This window comes from Pomacea canaliculata, linkage group LG10 (genome assembly GCF_003073045.1).
Source record: "Pomacea canaliculata isolate SZHN2017 linkage group LG10, ASM307304v1, whole genome shotgun sequence".
Lineage (NCBI taxonomy): Eukaryota > Metazoa > Mollusca > Gastropoda > Architaenioglossa > Ampullariidae > Pomacea > Pomacea canaliculata.
Window position 1 is genome coordinate 9,352,128 of NC_037599.1, and position 22,673 is coordinate 9,374,800.

The 22,673-nt window shown below is 39.8% G+C and overlaps 3 protein-coding genes across 4 annotated transcripts in view; 2 read left to right on the forward strand and 1 right to left on the reverse strand.

Annotated features, from left to right (window-relative positions):
• The first annotated feature begins 3,821 nt into the window (after positions 1-3,821).
• LOC112573943 (peroxisomal and mitochondrial division factor 1-like) lies at positions 3,822-10,933 on the forward strand. Of its 2 annotated transcripts, none has more exons than XM_025254659.1 (6): positions 3,822-4,111; positions 6,777-6,840; positions 7,086-7,286; positions 7,654-7,971; positions 8,315-8,524; positions 8,788-10,214. In XM_025254659.1, the coding sequence occupies exons 2-6, from the start codon at positions 6,784-6,786 to the stop codon at positions 9,367-9,369; spliced, it is 1,368 nt and encodes a 455-aa protein (XP_025110444.1). In that variant the 5' UTR covers positions 3,822-4,111; positions 6,777-6,783; the 3' UTR covers positions 9,370-10,214. The 2 variants fall into 2 exon arrangements, with proteins under 2 accessions (XP_025110444.1, XP_025110445.1); XM_025254660.1 differs by lacking the exon at positions 3,822-4,111 and adding an exon at positions 5,096-5,285 and having other exon boundaries at positions 8,788-10,933.
• A 100-nt stretch (positions 10,934-11,033) lies between these two features.
• LOC112573944 lies at positions 11,034-16,927 on the reverse strand. The gene is made up of 4 exons (XM_025254661.1): positions 16,854-16,927; positions 16,042-16,239; positions 15,376-15,513; positions 11,034-14,267 (listed from the first exon to the last, which is right to left on the reverse strand). The coding sequence occupies exons 1-4, from the start codon at positions 16,914-16,916 to the stop codon at positions 14,133-14,135; spliced, it is 534 nt and encodes a 177-aa protein (XP_025110446.1). The 5' UTR covers positions 16,917-16,927; the 3' UTR covers positions 11,034-14,132.
• A 161-nt stretch (positions 16,928-17,088) lies between these two features.
• LOC112573418 (intraflagellar transport protein 172 homolog) overlaps positions 17,089-22,673 on the forward strand; it is a 31,749-nt gene continuing 26,164 nt past the window's right edge. Inside the window, 4 exon segments of the mRNA XM_025253774.1 lie at positions 17,089-17,245; positions 17,473-17,616; positions 18,718-18,830; positions 19,590-19,695. Of these exon segments, the coding sequence (XP_025109559.1) occupies positions 17,207-17,245; positions 17,473-17,616; positions 18,718-18,830; positions 19,590-19,695 (402 nt within the window). The 5' untranslated portion in view covers positions 17,089-17,206.

The window sequence follows — 22,673 nt, forward strand, 5'->3', positions numbered from 1 at the left end:
CGAGTTTGTTACTAAGCTCACTGACGTGCAAGGAAATGTTTCTCTTATGTAAGTGATTTATACTTCTACATGTAAAGAGGAAGAACCGAAGAAGTAAATGCCTAAACAAAGTCTTCATCGAGTGTCGTTAATAACCTCATTAAAAAAGTGTTTGCTGCGACGAACAGCAGAGCACAATCAGTATTCATTTTTATCAACTTACATAACAAACACGCAGCACCTATCGAAAGTCCCTTCCTATATTATTCTTTAGCAAACCGCACGCGCGCGCGCACACACACACAATAACTACAACACGCATGCTGTTACAACGTAAACAATATCTGAACTGAACTGTCGCCTTCAGACTCTTTAAAGCAGAAATTTTGAATTCATCCAACTTTTTACGAAGCATAAACTCGGTCGACTTCAACCCCATCAGTCACTAGCCGTTAAAATACCTGCTCAGTTTTTAGAAGACAAAAGCAACTTTTAATATTTAGGAGATTAGAAGGTTTTGTAAAATGACAGAAAAATAGAAATGTTTAGCATATTTTAGCTGACTCGTAATAGTTCATAGAAAAAGTTATACAGTACTAATATTGTCATTTTACCTGCTGACTAAAAACTTTATGAGCTTTTCTCACAAACTTCATTATTGTCAGTCAATTTGAGACGCTAGTCACTCTCATTGACACTGATGTTCCTGCCTTGTCAAATGCTATTTGCCAATAAACTCGATTACTATACTGTATGGTAGTGTGGGACATCGCAGTTAGGGGGCATGGAACATAGCACGCACACAGGGAGAGTGGAGGCTGGCGATAGGGGGGTGGTCGCTGGCCGGGTGACAGTCACGTGACAGAGGGAGAGCTGGAGGGAGTCTGTTACGACTGTAGCGGTAACTTGGCTCGTTTAAAGATCTGAAAATCTGCGGTGTCACACTTTCCTGTACAAAGTCACTTCAGTCATCCGTTGAACAGAGGATAGAAACGTATACAGCGGCTCACACTGTAATATTTCTCAGTATTATTTCAATGTTCAACACTCAACGTTATAACCACATAATCAGCGGACTGCCACACAGGCTACTTACATTCTCTTACTTCCAACTCACACTGAGTACTACTAAAAACTCAGAAAATCGAATAGCGACCACCTAGGTCTACCCAGCTTTTATAGATCCCTTCTAAAATGTTAAAAATACAAATAAAAAAATATTAAAAAATATATATAAAATTAAGACGCAGTACGCCCTGACCTTGACATCGCCACTTCCGCCAAGGCCCCGTCAACTAAGAAAACTCAATTTCATAACAGGTAGTGTGCGACATCGCAGTTAGTGGGATGGAACCTAGCACGCACCACAGGGAGGGTGGAGGCTGGCAATGTGGGGGTCGGGTGGTCGCTGGCCGGGTGACGCCACGTGAAAGTGGGAAGGTGTGAGGGGGTCGACTAGCGACAGGATGCAGGTGTGCGGATGTGGTTGGGAGGGGTGGAGGATGAAGAGGTGAGGGGGAGAATGAGAGAGACAGCTAGCGCCAGCCGACGATTCTTGAGAGCATAGGACTGACAAGTAACTTGAGCAAATAAAGCCGTTTTTACGAACCCTCGCTACTATGCCACTTTTGCTCGGTCCCGGTAGGTGGCATAGTAGCGATATTTGACTGTATACAGCATCATATATGACAGCTTCCTTGAAGACAACTAGCGCACAATAAGAAAGATTCCGAGGTGGCTTTGGGGGACGGATGGTGGGCAGATAGTATCTCCTTTTTACCGGGGGCTTTGTCGGCAAAGAGCAAAAGAAGGTCGGAGGCCGATGTGTTATTACAGGGCGATGCTGGTACATCGCCGGAGGTCGTGCGATCGTCCCACACCTTTAGTTACAGTAGTCCGAGTCCTCCCGGTGACATAACTCTCCTCCCTACCTTTATCCGGGCCATCCACCCACCGTGCGAACACTGTCCTACACTTAAATTACCTTTCTCATGCTAGCCTCCTCTTTAATCATCCTCCTCCAGCTCCAAACTTCCCGCGACACCACCGTGATCAATTTATAAGCCTCATATTGCGGGACAGCAGTTTTTAAAATGTTTTGCAATAATGTGTTCTATTTTGCTTGGCTGCGATAGTATTACAGGATAAAATAGTCTCATTGTATCAAGGATCTACTGTGTAGACTAATGTAGTTTGTTTTGTTTTGGTGATGGAGAAAAAAGTCTCAGTGTTGCTTAGTAACTACGAAAAAAGCAGCTTGATGTCTCTCGCTTACAGGCTGCAGCGCCAGGGGCGGGCCCACCATGTCGGTTCACAGAGTGGCACACATCAGTAACATACCTGCCTGATCTCCACTGTTCATTCCGATTTGCTTGCAGGGCCCGCCCCCTCCTCCACCCCACCTTCCCCGTAGTGGCACCTGTAGCCAGCAATCTCATGGCACGAACGTCTTCAGGGCGGTTCACACGCGATAAAATCTTTGGTGTCCAGCGGCCGTCACCTCTTGGCTTGTCTAGCGAGAATATGATACCCGCTGACTACACTTCTCACGACAGGCCCCAGCACCCCGAAATTGTATTCTACAGACTTGAAACTCAACTTCTGTATGTGTAATGCTTGGGTGTTTCTGTCCTTAGACCTTTCTTTAAAAGAAAAAGAAAAGGAGAAGAAGAAAAAAAAATCCACTGACCAAGGCCGGGCCCCCTTGACAGCCGCGGGCCCGGGTACACCAGACCCTCCTGTCCCCCCCTCTCGTCAGGCCTGTTCATACTCGTATTATGAGAAGAGTCATTTAAATTTTGTCCGACATCAGTAGGAATATAATGCTATGCACAATTCGTGTCTCTTTTTTTTTTGCACCCTACCTCCCCTTTCCCCCCAAAAACAGACAGTCGGTACCATCTGGCGCTAATTCATGTAATATTAAGACCAAATGTTAAGAGTAAGTAGAACGAATAGGATTAAGCATTTGTGTCGGTAGGCAACATCTCGACTCTAACTCTCAGTACTTAATGCAGTTTTGTGTACTAATGCACCCGGGCAAGTCAGAGGACACATTAAGAGCCCCGTTAGAGTAAAACGGGAATGGAGTTCCGTTAACTGACGTCATTTGTTTCCAGGGGTGCCAGCTGAGGTCATCAGCTCCAGGCAACGCAGAACAGACGGGTGTCGACTCTTGGTCGTTTCTGGCGACGGGCCAAGAACTGCTGGTATTTGTTCATTGCCTTTATGCTATATCCTTGTACCTCAACACACACACCTTTAACCACCTGCGAGGTTGGAATAACTACCGACGTATGACGTCCGTGAAATAATCAAGAGATAACGGGCATGTTCGACCATTGCTTGTTCGTTTGATCCCTTCCCCTATAGCTCACCGCTTCACGGTTGTAAACTTCCATCGTGGAATGTAAATTATATAATGCACTTATATAATTATCGAGCGAATCTATGTGAGAAAATAAATGTTACAATTTTTTAATCAAGTGAAAACAGTTACCGCAATTTGCTGATTTCTGTGCTCGCCGCAAAACTCGTTCTCGTGTACACTCTACTCCCCCTACCATCCACCAACCCCCGCCTATCATTTCCTCTTCTTTGTCCATAGATATGAGGCAGTCGGTTTGTTTTTGGAGTGAAAGAAAGTTATTTCCTTGCCCACGAATGATTGTAAATAAAAGTGTTGTGCGGACTGCTCCTTTCAGAGTCTTTTTTTTCTGAAGAACCCATCAGGGAATAATGAAATCTCAATAAAATGGCGATTATCTCACAAAATCAATTTGGAAAATCAACCCCTTCTGTTCGCCATGCCGGGCTCGATCGGCTGCGCGCTTTGGGTCGGGTGGCTAGGGCAGGAAGAAGGGGGAGGGTAGAGAAATAAACGCTAGTGACTTGCAGACGTGTCGCCCGACCCGGGGTAAAGGAAACAGCGGTCTCCAGGTGTCGCTGAAGCTCGACAAACTGGGACACCTTACCTTCCAGACAATGAATCCACCCGACAATCCTGCAATCACCCTCGGGTGGTTATCTTGACGTGTGACCCTCCCGTACGACACGTACCCTGCCTTGACCTTGTCGGAGTTTACCCAAGTTACTTCTCACCGACGCCGATGGGGACGTGACAGCGATGAAAGTAAGTAAATCAACCATTTACAAGCAACAATACTTGAACATTGTGTATAGTTCTTTCGTACCATGCATAGTACTGCAGTGGCTGACACAGTGGTCACCCGAGTACCATAGGTTGTATGGGGTGGGCGCTCAGCGATTTGTGCCAGTCGCTAACTGATCACCTCCACTGGGTGCCACCCGGTTTGTTGGAGACGGAATACATGAAGAAAAACGACAGTGCTTTCTGCTGTGGGACTATATTACGACCCTTTATGGACCGATCAACAGCAAAAACGGAATATCGCTTGGTGTCTCATGAAAGAGATTAGAAAATAATAATAATACTTAACTGCACCAGGTCCCAGCTTCTAGCTAGAAGCTACTCACAGGACACAACACACACACACACGCACACGCACACATGTGAGAGAGAAAGTCAATCTATTAAATATTTCTGTTTGGGGTATCTTTTTTGAAAGTGCTAAATGTGTCTGGGTATGTAATAATAAACGAAGGTTAAGAGCACAGTGTGTAGGTGCTCACAGCAACCTCGCTTTAAAGACTAGAAATATCGATCAAATGTTCGATCGATTTGATCCAATACCACTGCATGGTGCCATAACACGGTCACACTGATTGCATTAGAAAGACCGATCGCAAACAAAGCTTTCTCGGTTTATCAAGATAACTTCGCCTTGAATTTTTCTAGGACAAGCACTTATGACTTTTGTTCTTGTGTAAAACTTTCGTGTCTGGAAAGCAAGGCACGCGTGCGCAGACCTGAACAAGTATTTTGTTGGAATATTTTCACGTGTTTTCTGGCCATTGCTGACTGCATAAAGTCTCGGTGAATGTAAGTATAAAGCTTTGACACGATCCACTGCACGGAGGCCCCAGAGAACAAAGACTGTGGGTCGAAGGAACCATGCAGTCGGCGAATCGTCTTCCAGACTGAAACCGTGACCGTGACGTGGGACGTCTCCGAAGAGGGATCGACTGGTGTAACCGAAGAAGAACTATCAAGTTGTCCACAATGGACGAGTGAAGGTTCGATGTTGTGGCCTGGATGTGACGTGTGATGAGAGGATCGGGTGTTGGAAAACGTTACAGAAACGACCACAAGCTGTCTCAAACAACAGGCCTGAACTTTGAGTACTAAGACGGTCTGTTTGGGTCTTACTGCTGTATTACAACCGGTATGTGTACCAACACACACACACAACTATACACAACACACGCAAGGTCCTACAGAACATGTGTTCTGTAATTTATCTGTCAACACAATGCTAACTAATTGACGTCTCAGTCTCCTAGCTAGTCAAGCGTGAAGTGTGTAAAGAGAGAACACACTATCAAGATCGCCTAAATGATGTGTTGCTTTGACATGAAGACATAACCTTACAAACACACTCATAACTAATTTTAAATTTCAAATCGTACATTGAACGACATTGACTATAAGATAAGTTTGAAATTTATCCCATGGCAGTTCGAATGAAGCCTGAGAGTGTCAAAGGTCTCATTTTAAATAATAAAATTTGTATAACATCCAAGGAAAATTTTGAATGCGAGCAAGCCTGAACAGCATTAGAATACCTGACGGTTGGTCTGGCCAAGTGAATTGTTCATCCGACTTATGTACATTTATCTGTTCAAGCCTGACGTTCACTACAAGGTTGTTTCCGCGAGACACCGAAGCGTGACGGCGTAAGCATATGACTGAGTCTCGCGGTGCATGTGAGTGATGAGATGAGATGAGATGAGATGAGATGAGATGAGATGAGTTATTCTGTAGCAGTAGTAGTACTATATTAACGTTCAAACGCTACAGTTAATAGAATCCACGGTGTATACTGTAAGGTCTGTGGCTGTACCGGTGCTAAACTCACGTTTTAATGCCGGGGTTAATAAAAGCAACGGGTCTGTTGACCACGGTACTAGACTTTACCCCGCCAAGTGTACGTTTATGGCAGTACTAAAACAAAAATGTTAGAATGTCAGCTGCTCAACACTCAAACGGTAAGGATTAGCCAGGACTTTTTTAAAGGCTAGGAGCTTTCATAACAAATATCGTCAAATAGCTGTCGGGTTGGGAAAGGGGGATTTCCTTGTGTATTTAAAACACCTGCTGGGGTTTTTTTTTTTCTCTCTCTCTCTTTTTAAATCAACACTATAGCTAGGCTACATGAGTCAGTGCCAAATATAATGGCAGGTTATGTGCTCGCTTTTCAGTGACAAAGCAAACACGATCATACATGGTCACCTTTACGACAGACTTTTCATTTTAAAAGGCATTGGGGTGCTAGTCGTTTAGCATGTCTGAAATGATTAGTAAAACGTCTTCCTGTTGTGTGCCCGGTCTTTAACACTTGAGAGCTCTTTGTCGAGCTTTGGCAGAGCCAACTGTCAGTAGCGGCTTCTAACCTGCTATGAATTGTTATCACTCTACCACCTTAAATTATTTATCTGCAGCGTACACAGAAGTTCAATACTTTTAGATTTATGTGCGAGACCTGTTTGTATCTCTGTTATTCGTCCAAATGTGTCGACCTGAGCTTTCACGACTATGTTGATAACGAAAGAGTAGATAAGTGAAAATTTACAAGGAAGTATGAAGTCGTCTTTTGCTTCTTGATGGTTTTTGGAGAGTTAATTTATTTGTGGCATATTTGATCCTGTTGTTCCAGATAAACGATGGCTAGCGGAAAGACTATGACCCAGCCCAAAGACTTCCGCGGTCATACGATGAAGGTACGCCATGATAAATGCTCTCACAAAATAATGAATATACTTCAGTAAAGGTGTCGTCACACCATAAATAAATATCATCGCCACTTTTATCATAAAAGTATTAGCGTACATTGTTTTTATAGGCTATCCCCTATTCCCACGATAATGATAATAAGAATTCTTGATTTGTCTTTCGTGATGACAATGTTCCACACACAGTGTAATCATTCGTTCTGTGTAACTTCGCACGAACTTCTTCCTTGCAGGGGGACAGACTGACAGTTCAGGGCTTGGGCATCACCCCCCGACCCACCACCCCTGCTCACGATTTACTGCTGCCCAGTGGGGTGGTTGCTAACCCATCGCCAGAAGTGGCCTCGTCACGAGATTCTGTAGCTTCTGATGACGGATCCCTGGAAGACGGCGAGGCGTACACCATGTTGCAAGGGGTCAGGAGCATGAACAAGGTGTAAACCTGCTTTGATGTTCTACCCGGGGTGTGTCGCTTTAGAAGTGGGGAGAGCTGGGCAATGATATCGGAGGTCCTATGTTCATATACAGGATCTCTATCATCACTGCCTAACTTTTACTGGCGGCCTAGATTAGTGAGACTTATAATATCCCTCGAAGTTAAAGTGAATCTGTTCTGCGACAGTCTATTGCCCTTCAACTTCTAACCAGTAAAATATTTGATGTTATTCTTCTCGTTATTTATACAAGGAAAAATAGCAGTATTACTTTTTTAAGAAATAGACAAACATACGCCATTCAACATTAAATTTAGCTATACATTTAATTCAGCCTTCATTTATTCATTTTAATTCCCAACTGTAGGTTTTGGAGGGCCAGGTAGAAGCTCTGCGATTACGTCTTCAGGTTGAGGAGAGGAAGCATAGTGAGGACAAAGGAAAGCTAACTAAGGCAAAGGATGAGGTCATCTCGTCTAAAGAAACAGAGATAGAGGATCTCAAAGACTCTCTGGTCAATCGCGAGGAAAGGATCCAGGTGCTGGCGCGCGCAAGCGAGGAGAAGGACCGTATTATCGAGACCAAAGTGGGCGAGATTGACGAGCTCAAGAAGCTGGTTAAGCAGACAGAAGATTATGCCAATAAGCTCCATCGCCAAATCGGCAGAATCCGTGATGAGAAAAAAGTAGGTGATGTCAGGGTCAGAGACTTTTAAACTTATGTAGGAGAGTCATGCTGTTTTCTTCTTCATTAGCAATTTGTACCTTTAATCCCACCCTCTCCTCATTTTCTCTGTCAATAATGGCAAAATCCTAGTTTGTTTGTTTGTTTGTTTGTTTTTGTTTCTACAGGCAAGGTGTGTGCGTGTGCGTTCGCTTCTGTCTGTGAGAAAGGAAGAGTTCAGACTTGTGATGCCCAAACTTAAAGTACCGTTGGCTTTAGTCTATACAGAGAGAGAGAGGAAAGAAAGAGAGATACACACACATAGCAGAAAATAAAATGAACTTTTCTTTCTTTGACTTATACAGGCGTTGGAAGGGGACAGTCTTTATCAAGAACAAAACAGAGAAATTTCAAGACTTTCTGAGGAACTCGCCCTGCTGAAAACGCGACTAGCCGAAATGGAAATCGAGCTAAAGCGAGCTCTCAAAATAATTGAAGAACAAAATTCAAAGATTCGCGAGATGGACTTGGAGCGAGGCACCATCCACGACAAATTTCGTCAGGAGCTGGAAAAAGTCTGACATATTTTCAACCTTCTTTATCATCCACTATTTATAAGTGTTTTATGCCATACAGCTTTTCGTGAAGTGTAGCACGGGCTGCTTGCTTTGTTTAAAACTGGATCTTTGGTTGGGAAGGTTGCATCTTCTATCTTATTGATCAATACAGCCTAGTTTGCTAACATTAATACACATTGAAAATATATAGTGGTTAAAAGAAGACAGAGAGATAGCAAGCTAGATAGAAACTGCGCCTACAATAATTTCTCATTTTACAGGCAACAAAAGCTATGCGTCAGGAGGTAGAGCGCATGCGTGAAGTGATGCGACAAAATTATGAAGAGATGCGCAACATTCGCGACCAGAACAACCAGATGCACAGCGACGTGAAAGACATCAAAGAACTGCTGCTCAGAAGCAAGCTTACTCCACGGAACGAGGGCACCGGCGTGCAGCGGCCCCTGCCAGCCAGCCCCATCAACATGCTGCAACCGGCTGAGTACAGTTCGCGAAGCCCTGCGCCTCCAAAACGCGTCCCTCCCAAGACACCCAGCCAGGGAATCGTGCGGCAGTCGAGAGCAGGCAAGGGATCCTTCAATTCCGCGGTCAAAGAAAGTGTAGAACAGTTAATCCCATCGAGCAAAGACCGAGCCCTCGCCAAGGGCTATTCCCCGCTGGGGTATCAAAGTCCCAAAGCTACAGCTTCGTCCAGCACAAAGACCGGCGCTCAAGGGAGTTTGCCTCCGATTTGTTCAATGAAAGATGAACCTGCATCATTATCACCACCTGGTAATAGTGGGCAACAGAGAGCCAAGTCTGGATTTAAATTGGTTACAAACAGAAATTCTGAGAAGAAATAGGAGACATAAACTCCAGAGGTGTACTGCATTGCACCATCAGCAATACTTTATTAATGTGTGAAAGTTGTCATTTGCATGACAAAGAGAAATACCACCCAAACAACACACAAAGTTGAATAGGACCATCCAGAGATCCCTTTGTTATTTTACTCCTTTGTGGTTGTTTGCGTGAACCGCAAATCTAGGACCGTGCTAGAACTAAAAACTGGTGTGCTGATGTTGGTAGTCTTAGACTTTACGTAAGAATCTCTGAACTGTGATGAGCGATTTTTGTGATGCTGCTACCTGTGGATTACTTGTGATGTTTTTTAAAGCATCAACAAACTGTAGCTGTTTGTAGCACATTCCAGGACAACAGACTGTGATAAATTCTGTTTCAGGATGCTGACAATTTGTTAAAAAGTAAAAAATAAAGTGAGTGTGGAGGGGTGGGTGGGTGCGTGTGTGGGTAAGTGTGAGTACACGTATGCATGCATGAATACAAAGACCTTGAGAGGTTTTCATGTTTGTGGATTTAACTTAGATAAAGAGGAAGTTCCTAGTGACATAAAACAGAGCTGTTTCAGAAAGATCTGATTCTGCTGGCAGCCTATTTCAATTCTTTGCCATTATCCCTTTTCATAAAATACTTTAATTTTAAAAATAGTCTAAATGCACTTTAAAGAAACAAAACATACAAAATGTAAACTTACAAATTCTGCTTCTGCTGATATTGGGCAGCCAACATATCTTCTGATGGAAAAATTATGGCAATTCATTGTTTTGAAGTGTAAAACTGTGTATACACAGCAATACCTGTTACAGAATGGTCGCTCAGAGAAAGCTAGTAAATATTACAGTATCTAGAGTTGAATTGTGTTTCTATAAGAAAGTCATTTATTAAGTTTACTTGTTCACCCATTAATCACCACCACCACAACACTGTATACTACCTCTTCTGAATACTTTCATATCCATTTGCTATGTGATGAAGAGTTTCCAAGGTTTACATTAGATAATATTTTGTTCTGAAATGGGATCCATTGTGATCTCATTCTTAAACAGCTCAGCTTAGAAGCCATAGTTTTCAATGGTCATCTTTTTGCTTTTTTTTAAACAGTTTTCTTCTGTGACAGGGCATGTTAGGGCATCTGTTACTCAGGAACAAAAAGAACGAGAAAATATTTCCAAAACGCTACTATTTTTCATTTTCTGAGTTTCATAAACTCTAAAATTTATAGAAGATTTTTTTTTAAAAAAGCTAGAAGACTAAAAGAGGTCTGGTTCTTTTCTACAAAAAGTAGGATTTTTTCTTCTCCTTAAGCACTGACAAACTTCTCATCAGTTCCAATGCCCTGTGTATGCCACAATGCAGACTAAATGAAGGAGGCGGAATCTTGGATCTTGCCATCCAAGTTAAATGCAGGGAGGTAAAGACCTAGCCTATATCCTAAAACAAAGATTTGTCATATATTGATCAGATTTCCCCTACAGGTACTACCCACATTGATGTTAGAGATCATTCATGTCTATACAGATTACATGATCCTATTTTTGCAAAATAAAACCACATTTGAATTGCAAATGACTGGACTACTTCTTTATATTCACATGTTTCTTATCGCAACTCCTATGTCTATTAAAGTTCTCAATATAAAGATCACTAAAATACAAAGAAATAAATATTGCATTAAATTTGCATTTATTTCTAGACTAGATTTCAAATTCAACACAAGCCCTATATTTTCACTGCAATAAATAAAATACCCAAGTATTGCACAAAATTTAGGCAACATAAATTACAAGAACTCCAACTGTTCATGATTGTTACATGATACTCAATCTTGTATCTTGATATAAAACAGAAAAAATATGGAAACCACTGAAATACATTTAGAACTAATACACATAAGATTTTACTGTGACCTGCTAAAGTTATTCATAAGGCATTAGTTTCACCCCATACAGACTATGACATTTATGTTGCAATAACATATTTCAATAACACACACAACACAGTGAAAAAATTACAATTTATAAGTTATAAAGGAACTTATTCAGGGAAGAAAATTTCTGTAAACATTACATCCAATTCAGTGATACAGTACAACTGAATTACTATAAGCATCAAATAAGCAAAAAACCCTGAATGAAGGGATAACATCTAAAACAATCTACATGCAAACACACTGGTAATCATAACAGACCTGTTTACCCCTACATCTATATCATATCAGGGAAAACTGAATGTATAGTGGGAGATTTAAGTCTGTAGCCAATTTTTGATTCAGAATGCAGACTAGTACTATGAAAGACCCTCTGAGTTCATAAAAGTAGAGTTTGGCTGTCCTGATACCACTCCCTACTTTCCGAGGGGAAAAACAGGTCTGTCATAACACACACACACAACCAGACTATTTCCCTGTTAACAAGATTATCACAGTCTAAAGACGTTGGCCCTGAAAATAAGGACAAATGCAGAGCTTATACTTATCTTGTGAATATAAAATGCAACGAAAGGAAAAAAATCTTGTAAATCCCACTACACAATCTTAGTGTCTTCAAAGAAAACTTGCTGAGCACCATGTTTTTGATTGCTAAAAATACTTCTGAAATGGGCAAAGTCTAACTGGAAACTGAGCAAATGTCAAACCTTGATATTACTATTTCTTTTTTCCTCTTTCTTGCATACATATGAAGTCAGTATGAACAAGCTTGATTGCAAGTCAAATTGTTGAAGGTTTTTCTTTTTTGGACAGAAACATTAATGTAAAATCTAATGTCAAATCTGATTAACGTGTAAAATATATAATTTTGAATTTTCCGTTTCAGATGGACTTACAAATTTTTTCCAGCATTAAGGTGAATAATTACTGAATTTGTTTTTCTGACATTAAGCAGATGATCTTTCAGAAAAACTTTTTAACAAAGGTATATATGCTACATGTCAACTCTTACCTCAATATTTCAATGAAAAATGTAGTTATATGCATATGTCCACATATACATTTGTTTTGTGTATAAAGATGTGTATATAAATATGCATAAAACAAATTTTTAAAAATCAGATCATCCATCTCACATCTGTATAAACAGTTTTTTCTCTCCACTTTTGATTTTATGTACAAAGATCTTATTATCATCAGCAGTACGAAAGATCACAAAGATGCCAAGGCAATTGCATTTCACAAATAATCAAGAATATACAGCAGAATTTCCATCACAAAATATCAATTTCTGCCTTGTTCAAATTTAATTTTGAATATTTTGTGAAGTATAGCTTGAAAATTCAGTTCTCATAAACTTTACATAAACACTTATATTCTATTTTAAATAAATTAGTAAGCACTTTTGTTTATGCATTATCAAAGTCTGATATATTGGACATTAGACCCAAACATGGTACTAGTACTACAAGTCTAAATATAATAAAGACCTGATTTGAAGGTTTTTTAAATCTCCAATCACAATAATTATAAACAATCTACAATTTTTTTATAGTTGTGCTACAAAATGCAACCTTATGCTACATCCTAATGTAGTCAGTCTCTCCAAAATAAATGCCCCTTGTAGCAGCTTAGGGTTAGCAGAAAAGCTAAAAGTGCAGATGCACCAACATTAATTACCCTATTTGTAAGATTTAATGTCACACACAAATCTACTTGTACAGAGCATTCTAACTTGGACTGTACTAATATTCATGAAACTCATTAACAAGTACATTTTGCTTACATTCATCTGGCTATGATGTGCAAATAACTTTAACTAAATGAGGCTGTAGCCTTCAGACATGTGTTATAAGTTCATCACACACATTAGTCGAATGTACAACCATTACACTAACACTGTTAATATAACCCTCTGAAAAAAATGTCTCTTACCAGAATGCAACACTTCTATATTTTTTAGTAAATCCAATAGTAAATTAATTACACTGTGACACTGACCAAGCTGAAAGTGGAGCATTACAGTTTACAGCGTTCAAATGAGAGTGAGCAAGAAGAGGAAGACGATGCCAGTATAATAGTTTTTGACGTCCAAAACATGGTCTAAACAAAGTAAATACAACTAAAAAAACTCTGATAATCTTTCATTTTACAGCTATAGCTAACTGGAAAAAATTAGGGAACATCATTGTACAATATTCTATGATATCACAAAACGAAGTGTTTTGTGGTAAAACTTATGTGAGGTAATTTTGTAATGACTTTCAGAAGTTTGATGATAGGTGAAAATACATTCCCCAAAAAATTGTACCATGATAAGTTCTGCTCGAAAGCATCACTCAGCATAATTTTCACAACCTGCTATCTGTGATAACTTTGAATAAATTTCAAATATGAGAGAATTGCACAATCCCACAAACAATAGTTACTTCCTTTCAAACAGCAACTGCAATCAGGACATTTTACGCAACATGCAAGCCAATAACCCAACTGCATAACACCAGCACACCACTGACAAAGCTACATTAAAATTATTCCCCTACTGCAAACTCTCCTTAACGTATATTATGTGCACCTGCTATAACCCACTTTAACTTTTTGTTCTTGGAATGTGGTTAAAGGTGTATTTCGATGCAAGTAAAGTTATGTCATCAACTATAAGTAAAATACAATAAAATGAACTGTTCTAAAGACTCTTCAGGGACTTAAGTTTTACGAACAACTAGTACCTGAAATTTTCTCAGTATTTTAGCATTTGTCTCTGAGGTACAAACAGGATGGAATGACACAAGACTCAAAATGTTAACAAGACAACTGAAAAAATACCAAGAAGAATGTTTATGTAGGAATGTCTCCTGGTAATTCAGCAATAGAACGTGTCTGCTCACTGGGAATTTCTCCCTCTACAAGTCTTGCTCGGAAAGCAAAGACAGTGCTGCAGATCAAACATATGCTGCATATTAACCCCAATGCCTGTAGAAAAAAATTATCATGATTAAAAAAAATGTATGCACAACACATGTAGACAATAAGAAGAAATGTTAGACGTCTTAATTGTTTATACTAGAACTTGTTAACATTGTTCTGGACAGTGACATACAATAATCTGTAGAATATGCAGAAAACATGTTTTCATTGATGAGAGATTGGATTTGAGGGAAAAGCAATGCTTATTGAATGATAATCAAAACAGATAACAGCATATATTTTGAGGACAGAATGCCTTAGACCCAGGTACTTCAAGAAAAAGAAATGAGTCAATCACTGACCAATAAAGGTGTAAAGACTAAACTACATGACATGCTTATGCTGCAGATTCTATCCCTGATAAATCTAAACATTTTAGTCCAATTCCTTACACTGAGTTGGTACTTTACATTCCCATTACCCAACAAAAATAATCACTTTATCACTAAAGTATTGAGGAAAGCCTCAATTACTCTTGAAAATGGTGAAATAACTGAACAAACCATATACAGTGATACCTCGGTTCTCGAACATAATTCGTTCCGGGAGGACGGTCGAGAACCGAATTGTTCGAGAACCGAAGCAATGAAACCCAAAGGAAATAATGGAAACTGGATTAATTCGTTCCAAGCCCCAGAAAATGCCTATTTACTGGCCTAATTTGTATATAATATGTAGACAAACATGAGTCTCAACAAGAAATAAGAAATAAAAGTGTATTTATTTAAACAAAAACAAAACAAAAATGTACTGTACAGTACAGTAAATTGTGTTTCATTTACTGTACCTGTACCAAACTTTATGGCAGGAGGGAATGAATGTGGAGGGAGGAGGGAAGGGGGATGGTTATTGTCACTGATGACGCAAGCAAGGCGCGCTGGGCCGAATGAACGCCATTCGGCTCAACTCGGACGTTCGGATGTTCGAGTTCCAAATATTTGTTCGAATTCCAAGACAAAATTTTCTCGAATTTCCTGGTCGAATACCGATTTGGTCGAAAGTCAAGGCGTTCGAGAACCGAGGTATCACTGTATCTAACAGATGTAATGTAAGTACTTAAATAAGGGCCCATGTACAATCATATGTTCAAGAATAAATGTTATAAGAAGCTTACTAATGCACCCTCCATTGTTCTGAAAGACAGCTCAGCTTCTTTCACAGAGATAGAATTACCCAACTGGGCGAGTGACACCCCAAGAACCACAGATGAGAGGAGCAGTAGGGCACACAGTAATCCACTAACTGGTAGATCCTGCAATGTTAACAGCAAGGAAAACAATAACTATGCATATTAAACTGAGAAAATGCATCTTCTTGAATGACTTGTTGTCTAAAAATAACTTCTACTGAAGAGAGAAAGGAGGGTGATTTGCCTTACTAATACAATCAACAACATATTATTTTTCAATGAAACTATCTCATTTCTTCCAATGCTAACATTTTAAATGGTAAAACATGAATCATAAATTTCCTTTTTAAAGAAGAATATGCAAAGCCTAATCTTTAAGCACTAAGATTTTGCAAACTCTTACCATGCTTCTGTGTATTATAAGACACTTATAATTCTGCAGTATTTGCAAACGAAAAATGTTTTTCACATAAAAGCAGGTTTAAGGAATATCTAAAACTCAGACTTCACTGATACCCAGAGGGGGAAAACCTGAGTCCAAGTCACTGACCAATAAAGCTATAAAGACATCTTCATAAGTTAAGTAAAATGTTGCATTATTATTCTTGTGCTGATTTATCAATTGCATGCATTATAATTTCAAAAACTTACAATTTTTGGTGGAATAAAAGGTTTTCTGAACAAAATGAATACTACAGTTGCAGAAAGGATGATAATGCAGATCACAGATGATGCAACAAAAAAAGTGATGTTGCTAACAAAGTTGAAGTCATGGCTGTTGAGATCTCGGTAGGTTATTCCCTTGCTGTTCCACCCAGCTACCATAGCAAGTGCTAACACAGCACACAGCTGTCAAATAAAAAATAATAAATCATTAAACCAACAGAATGCCAAAATATAAAAGAGGAAATAATTTTGTTATCAACATTTTCAATGTAAACTGCATCAAAATAAAAGAGAATGTTACACATCAAGTAGATTGAGAAATGTGGTCAACGTGCATAAACATACAGCTTAATTATTAGCGTAAGTCTTTCGCTGAGAGAAACTATCAGCACAAATATTATGATACTTTGGTATTTTACATTTTTCCGCATGCAAAATCATAGTCATCGACAATTTTAAAAGTTCCATGGCAACAGGGTAACTATGTCTTGCAGTCAAACTATCTTTCGAAATTTGTCTTTGGTAGGAAAAAAATCTACTAATCCAATATTTTATTGTCACTATAAGGTATGTTACAAGAAGAACAGCAATCAGACAAATAGGTTTCTAACACTTTCTAGCTTACGATAAATGTTATGTATGAAAAAAACCACGATAAGCGAATAAATCCAACTCCGATGTCTTTATTATGTGGCAGAACCGAAACTTCGAATCATAATGATCAATAATTTAGAGGTCTAAGAATTTTCTCTAAAAGTTTATTAAAAGTGCTGTAAAAAGATCACGACAAAATATACCAGTTCCACTATTCGGATTGCATTTGCTGGAAAAAAGAATCTTCTTGGATTTGTTGCCGCCATCTTACAATTTTTAAATTAAGCTTTCAAGAACGCTTTCGAATTTAACAGAGTTTGGAGAGGTGATGACACATTACATTGTAATAAAATAGTTATATTTAAAATATTATTAGTTATTTCGATCGATTTGGAACTTAATATTGATTTCGAAACTAAATTACATATGTGACGAGCGCTTGAAAACGAGTCTGTTGCTAACATTCCATCTGAAGCGTCTGCAAGCCGAGTCACTGCTCAGTAAAGTGCTCTTTCAGAAGTTTCTGAAAGGTTGTGATGTTATGTAAGGGGTAAAAATGCAGCTTAAGCACACAAAAACACTTCTGCCTCCTCAGGTAAGAATCAGATTATAAGAATTTAAAAACAAAGTGTGGTTGCTAATGAAAATAATTGAATTAATATAGCTAGAAAAGACTCGCAGATATGAGCTTTTACTGGAATTACTAGTAGAATTTTAAAATGAGACAGACTGTAGACATAGTGCAGTTTTTAGATTTTTGGTGATATTATTACTACAACTATGAATTTAACTGCTTAAATTATCTACCATATTATGTCACAGGAGGGGGCAGCCAAAATATGTGCAGTTGCATTTTCGCCCAACAATCACAAGCTGGCAGTGTGTACTTCAGACAGAGTCGTTCTTCTGTACGATGAACATGGTGAAAAGAGAGACAAATTTTCTTTGAAACCTGCAGATGCAAAGGTAATTCTAGTATAACTGAACTCTATAACACAATTAACGTACTGTCATCTCAGATTGTTTTTTTCCCTTTACCTTTAGCATCATTGGGCTAATTAAAAATTAAATTACTACTATATTCTAATTATTCTACTTTGATTTTTCAAGTATTTTGTTTAATCTTTTACGAGTTATTCATATTTGTCATATCATTCTTTAAATGAATTCTGTAATCCTTGATTTGGCTACTTAACTTAGCATTGTTAATTTATTAACATTTTGTATGATGTATATTTTAAGTTGCTCATGGTTAACATCTTGATATGTTATACTTATGTGTGTGTGTTTCAATTTAAGTTGTACTTCATGCAGGGCTTCTGCTAAGGCTAAATTCTTTGGGGTCCCAGGGACCCCTTCTTCAAATTTTTAAGGAGTCCCTGTTCTTCGCCCAACTTTGGAGGGGACCCCATTGACCAAAATTGAAGGGGTCCTCCGAACTTTTAATGCGTACTGTACGCAATTTTCTGCGTAAGCAGAAGCCCTGCTTCATGGATACCTAACTGACTGGCATATAGTGTGAATACTCAGTAAAAAGTGCCACTGATCAGTTATATATTGCTCCTTCCAAGGGTAAAGTGTGACAACTAAAATAAGTAACATGAAACTTAAAGCAAGCTAGAAGCTAAAAAACATAAATTTAATAATTTGTACCGAATGATCAATGTTCTTTTAGCAAGTATCTAACAAAAATACTAACTTTTTTCCATTTGGAAACAAGCTAGATGACCAATAGAAAAAAACCCGACCTGAAGGGCGTCATTCTTTTCTTATATTCAGTTTGATTTTTTTTTAATGCTTCTTCTAAATCATGAATGCAATAAAAAATGGTTAGTACAAAACAGTTCCATACCATTATATCTGTCCAATCTTGGTAGGATAACAGGCTGGGTAGATGTGCTTCATGAATACAAGCCCAGCGTGTTAAGGTGTCAGTTTCTTATACAGCACAAGCATGAGAGACTGCTAAAATAAATAGTCAGTAGTTTTAAAAGAAAAGATGACATATGAGACAGGTGCTTGAACTATCTGAAAATAACTAGCTATTAACATGGGTCTCTTTTTCAGTATGGCAAAAAAAGCTACACTGTAAAGGGTCTTGCCTTCTCCCCAGATTCCACAAAGATTGCAGTGGGCCAGACAGACAATATCATCTATGTCTACAAAATTGGGGATGACTGGTAAATAATAATATAATGATGACATGCAGCTTTACACTCTTAGTGCAGACTGCATGACACAAAGTAGCATATAGCAGTTATCTCGATAATAAACAACAATTTAACAGGCAGACACTTCTGACAGTATCTGAAATCCTTCATGATGACAGGCATGTCCTGTTGGGAGAATTTTTCCACCTCCCATTGGGCTGGTGATTTTGTGTACTTGCATGCAGGACCAGCAGATTGAGGCTGTCCTTCGTTGTTTCAACCATGCAACTTCTGTTACTATGTGTAAATGAATGCCCCAAATTGCCCTCTGGGAAAAATAAAATCTTGTTATCTTATGAAATTGAACACCTGCTCTGAACCAGTACCAGTTAAGGGTTGATTGATGACTAAATCAAGTGACAGTCAATATCACAGGACTTCAAGTTAAAATTTTACAATAAATGTCTTGTGTACACTTTTAAAGACTCTGCTGCTATCGTGTACTTCATGTACTGTTCTCTAAAAGTGTGTATTGAAGTGTCTCCCTATTGTTCAGCTAAAATAAATAAATACAATACACAGAATGTAGTCATGTTGTCAAAATAGAAGCCATATTTCTTAAAATTTATGAATTGTGAGATTTGTGAATTGTGGAATTAGTTTTATAGGTTTATTTTTTTTAAGCCTACTTACAATATAGTATAATATCAGCAACATTATACATTTTATTAAACTCTGTCAGATCGAGTCTGAAAATGTTGATATAGCCTTCTAATTATTCTTTTGCAGGAGTGAAAAGAAGGTCATTGTCAACAAATTTGTACAGCAAAGTGCTGTGACATGCTTGATATGGCCACCAGACCAGCCTATTGTCTTCGGTTTGGCAGATGGCAAGGTAGAAACACTGCACCTTTTTCAATAATCTTTGATATATTTTTGCTGTGGGATAGGAGCTGGTCATTTTATGTTCTCCCCTTATGACTCCTCAAAAATGTTTATGAATAGTCTTTGTGTATATAGCAACAGTATTGCCGCATGAATGACATCATTTTGTCTGAATGCGTATGAATCACATGAAAAGATCTTTGATGCAAGTGTTGAGCAGAATAAATAAGAAGAGGCTGAAGTGAGAATGTTGGATTGAGGAGTGGAAGGCATTTTGTTGTAACCTGGATGCTAAACAAGAGCCAGTGCCGATCATTGTGCCAGTATTTATTTGTAGAAGGAGCATTGTGTACGATAAGTGTTAAATTGTTTTACTTCATCTCAGCACATCAACAATTATAGAGGAATTAACCCTGATTAGATTGTTTGTTTTTTTTTTTACATGTAACTTATTTGTGTGTCTGTGAAGAGAGGTTGTAACATTCTAAAAACATGTTATAATCTATCTATCTATTCCTCTTTGTGCATCAGGTTGCACATAAGGCCTCACCAGAGTCCGCCACCGATGTCGATCGGCTGAAACCGCTCTAGGTGACCCATTCCAGCCCTTTCCTTTCATCTCCCTTTTCCACTGTTCTTCTCCAAGTTTCTTTGGGCGGCCTCGTTTTCTTCGGCCGTCTGGATGTCCATCGTAGGGCGACTCTGGAAAGGTCTGCTGTCTGCTGGCGAGCACATGTCCAATCCATCGCCAACGCCTTCGTTGAACCTGCGTGGTGATGGAACTCGGTTTCACTTCTTCGGTGGAGTTCTTCGTTGGTGATGGTGTTTGGCCAAAAGATGTTAAGTATGCGCCTGAGGCATCTGTTTTGGAAGACGTCAAGCTTGTTACTGATGGTTTTGGTCATCTTCCAAGATTCTGATCCGTAAAGGAGGGTGCTGATCACATTTGACTTGAAGATTCTCAGCTTGATCTTCTGGCTGATGTTTTTTTTGCCTTCCATGTGCTCCTGAGTGAGGCAAAGGCCTGACTGGCTTTCGCCAGTCGGGCTCGAATCTCCACCTCCGCATCCCCAGTGTTTGACATTTTGGACCCAAGATAGGTGAAACTGTCAACTTCTCTCAATCTCTTCTCCATTTAGTTTGATGCTGTCTTGGACTCTGGCGTTCACTCTCATACTGTTAGTCTTTTTTTTGTGCTGACCTTCAGCCCAAGGTTTCCAGCTGTTTCTGAGAAGGCCTTTGTTTTTTCCTGCATGTCTTGGTGGCGGTGTGACAGCAGGGCAATGTCATCAGCAAAGTCCAAGTCTTCCAGCGTTGTTGTTGCTGTCATAGTCATGGTCCATCTGAGCCCTCTCCTCTCGCTGTCGGTGAAGTCTTCATGATCCAGTCCATGGCCAGGATGAAGAGGAACGGCGACAGAATGCAGCCCTGCTTCACCCCGGTACTGACGTTGAAGGGGTCTGTGAGCTCCGTGTCACAGACAACCTGGGATTTGAAATCGCTGTACAGCATTGCAATGACCTGAACAAGTTTTGCAGGGACTCCGTAATGCCTCAGGATCTTCCATAAGGACTCGCGGTGGATGCTGTCAAAAGCCTTCTCCAGGTCGATGAAAAAAATTGATGTACAGCGTGTGTTCCATTCGTTGCTCTGCTCCAGAATTCTGTCGCAGAATGAAGATGTGTTCGGAGCAGGATCGCCCAGGACGAAATCCTGCTTGCTGTGGTCGGAGGTCTTTCTCAAGAGTTGCCGTCAGTCTTGACAAAACAATCTTGCTGAAGACCTTGCTGGTGAGGGAAAGAAGTGTTATGCCCCTCCAATTATTGCAGTCTCCAAGATCTCCTTTCTTGGGTAACTTGAAGATGAGCCCTGTCTTCCACGCAACAGACCTGCCCTGATTCCCAAATTTGCCTGAAGATTTCAGTCAGCTTGGGAGCTGTCCACATTCACGTCTGCTTCAACATCTCTGCTGTTATTCCATCTGCCCCTGGTGCTTTGCCGCTCTTCATTGTCTTGACTGCTGCTGTCACTTCTTCCAGGCTTGGTGGGTCTGTGCAGATGTCAAGGTCTATAGCTGCTGGCTGGATGTCTGCAAGCTGAGGGGGATCTGGTCTGTTCAGAACCGACTCAAAATGTTCCCTCCAGCGCTGTAGTTTCCTGCCTCTCCCTCGACGACATTACCGTTCACGTCTTTCACTGGCACATCACTGTTCTTAAACCCGTTGTTTAGCTGTTTGTTTATCTTGTACAGTGTCTTCAGGTCATTTTTACTTGCTGCATTTTCTGCTTCATCTGCCAGTTTCTCTATGTGATATCTTTTGTCGGTTCTTGTCATCCTCTTTACCTCTTTGTTCAGTTTTGCATATCTTTGTCTGTGTTGTTCCTTCAGGCGTTCAGATCTGTGCTGTTGATTCTTTGTTTGGCTGACTTTCTCTCTTCTATCTTCCTCCATGTCTCTTCTCTAATCCACTGTTCTTTCTTTTTCCGTTGGAAGCCCAGTTATTTTCTCTCCTGATTCCTGTAAGACTCGATTGAAGTCGTCTAAGGTCATCTCTTGTTGGTCTCCTAGTGCCTGGAACCTGTTCTTTACTTCCATAGCAAAGGCCCTTTCGGTGGCTGGATTTTTCAGTTTGCCGGAGTCCACTCTCTGCTGACGTGCCTGTTTTCCTCGTGATCGACGCAGCTTCAGAGAAACTGTGGCTATCACAAGAGTGTGGTCACTGGCAATGTCTGCTCCTCTGTAGGCTCTAACATCTTGAAGTGAGCTCCTCCATTTTCGGTTGATGATGACATGGTCTATCTGGTTCTTTGTGATCCCATCTGGTGATGTCCATGTTGCCTTGTGGATGTCTTTGTGTGGGAAGAGTGTGCCTCCAATCAGTAGGTTGTTTTCTTCACAAAAGTCTGCCAGTCTCTCTCCATTGTCATTGATGGTTCCGATTCCATGTTTGCCCATGACATGATCCCTGCAGGTGTTGTCACTTCCCA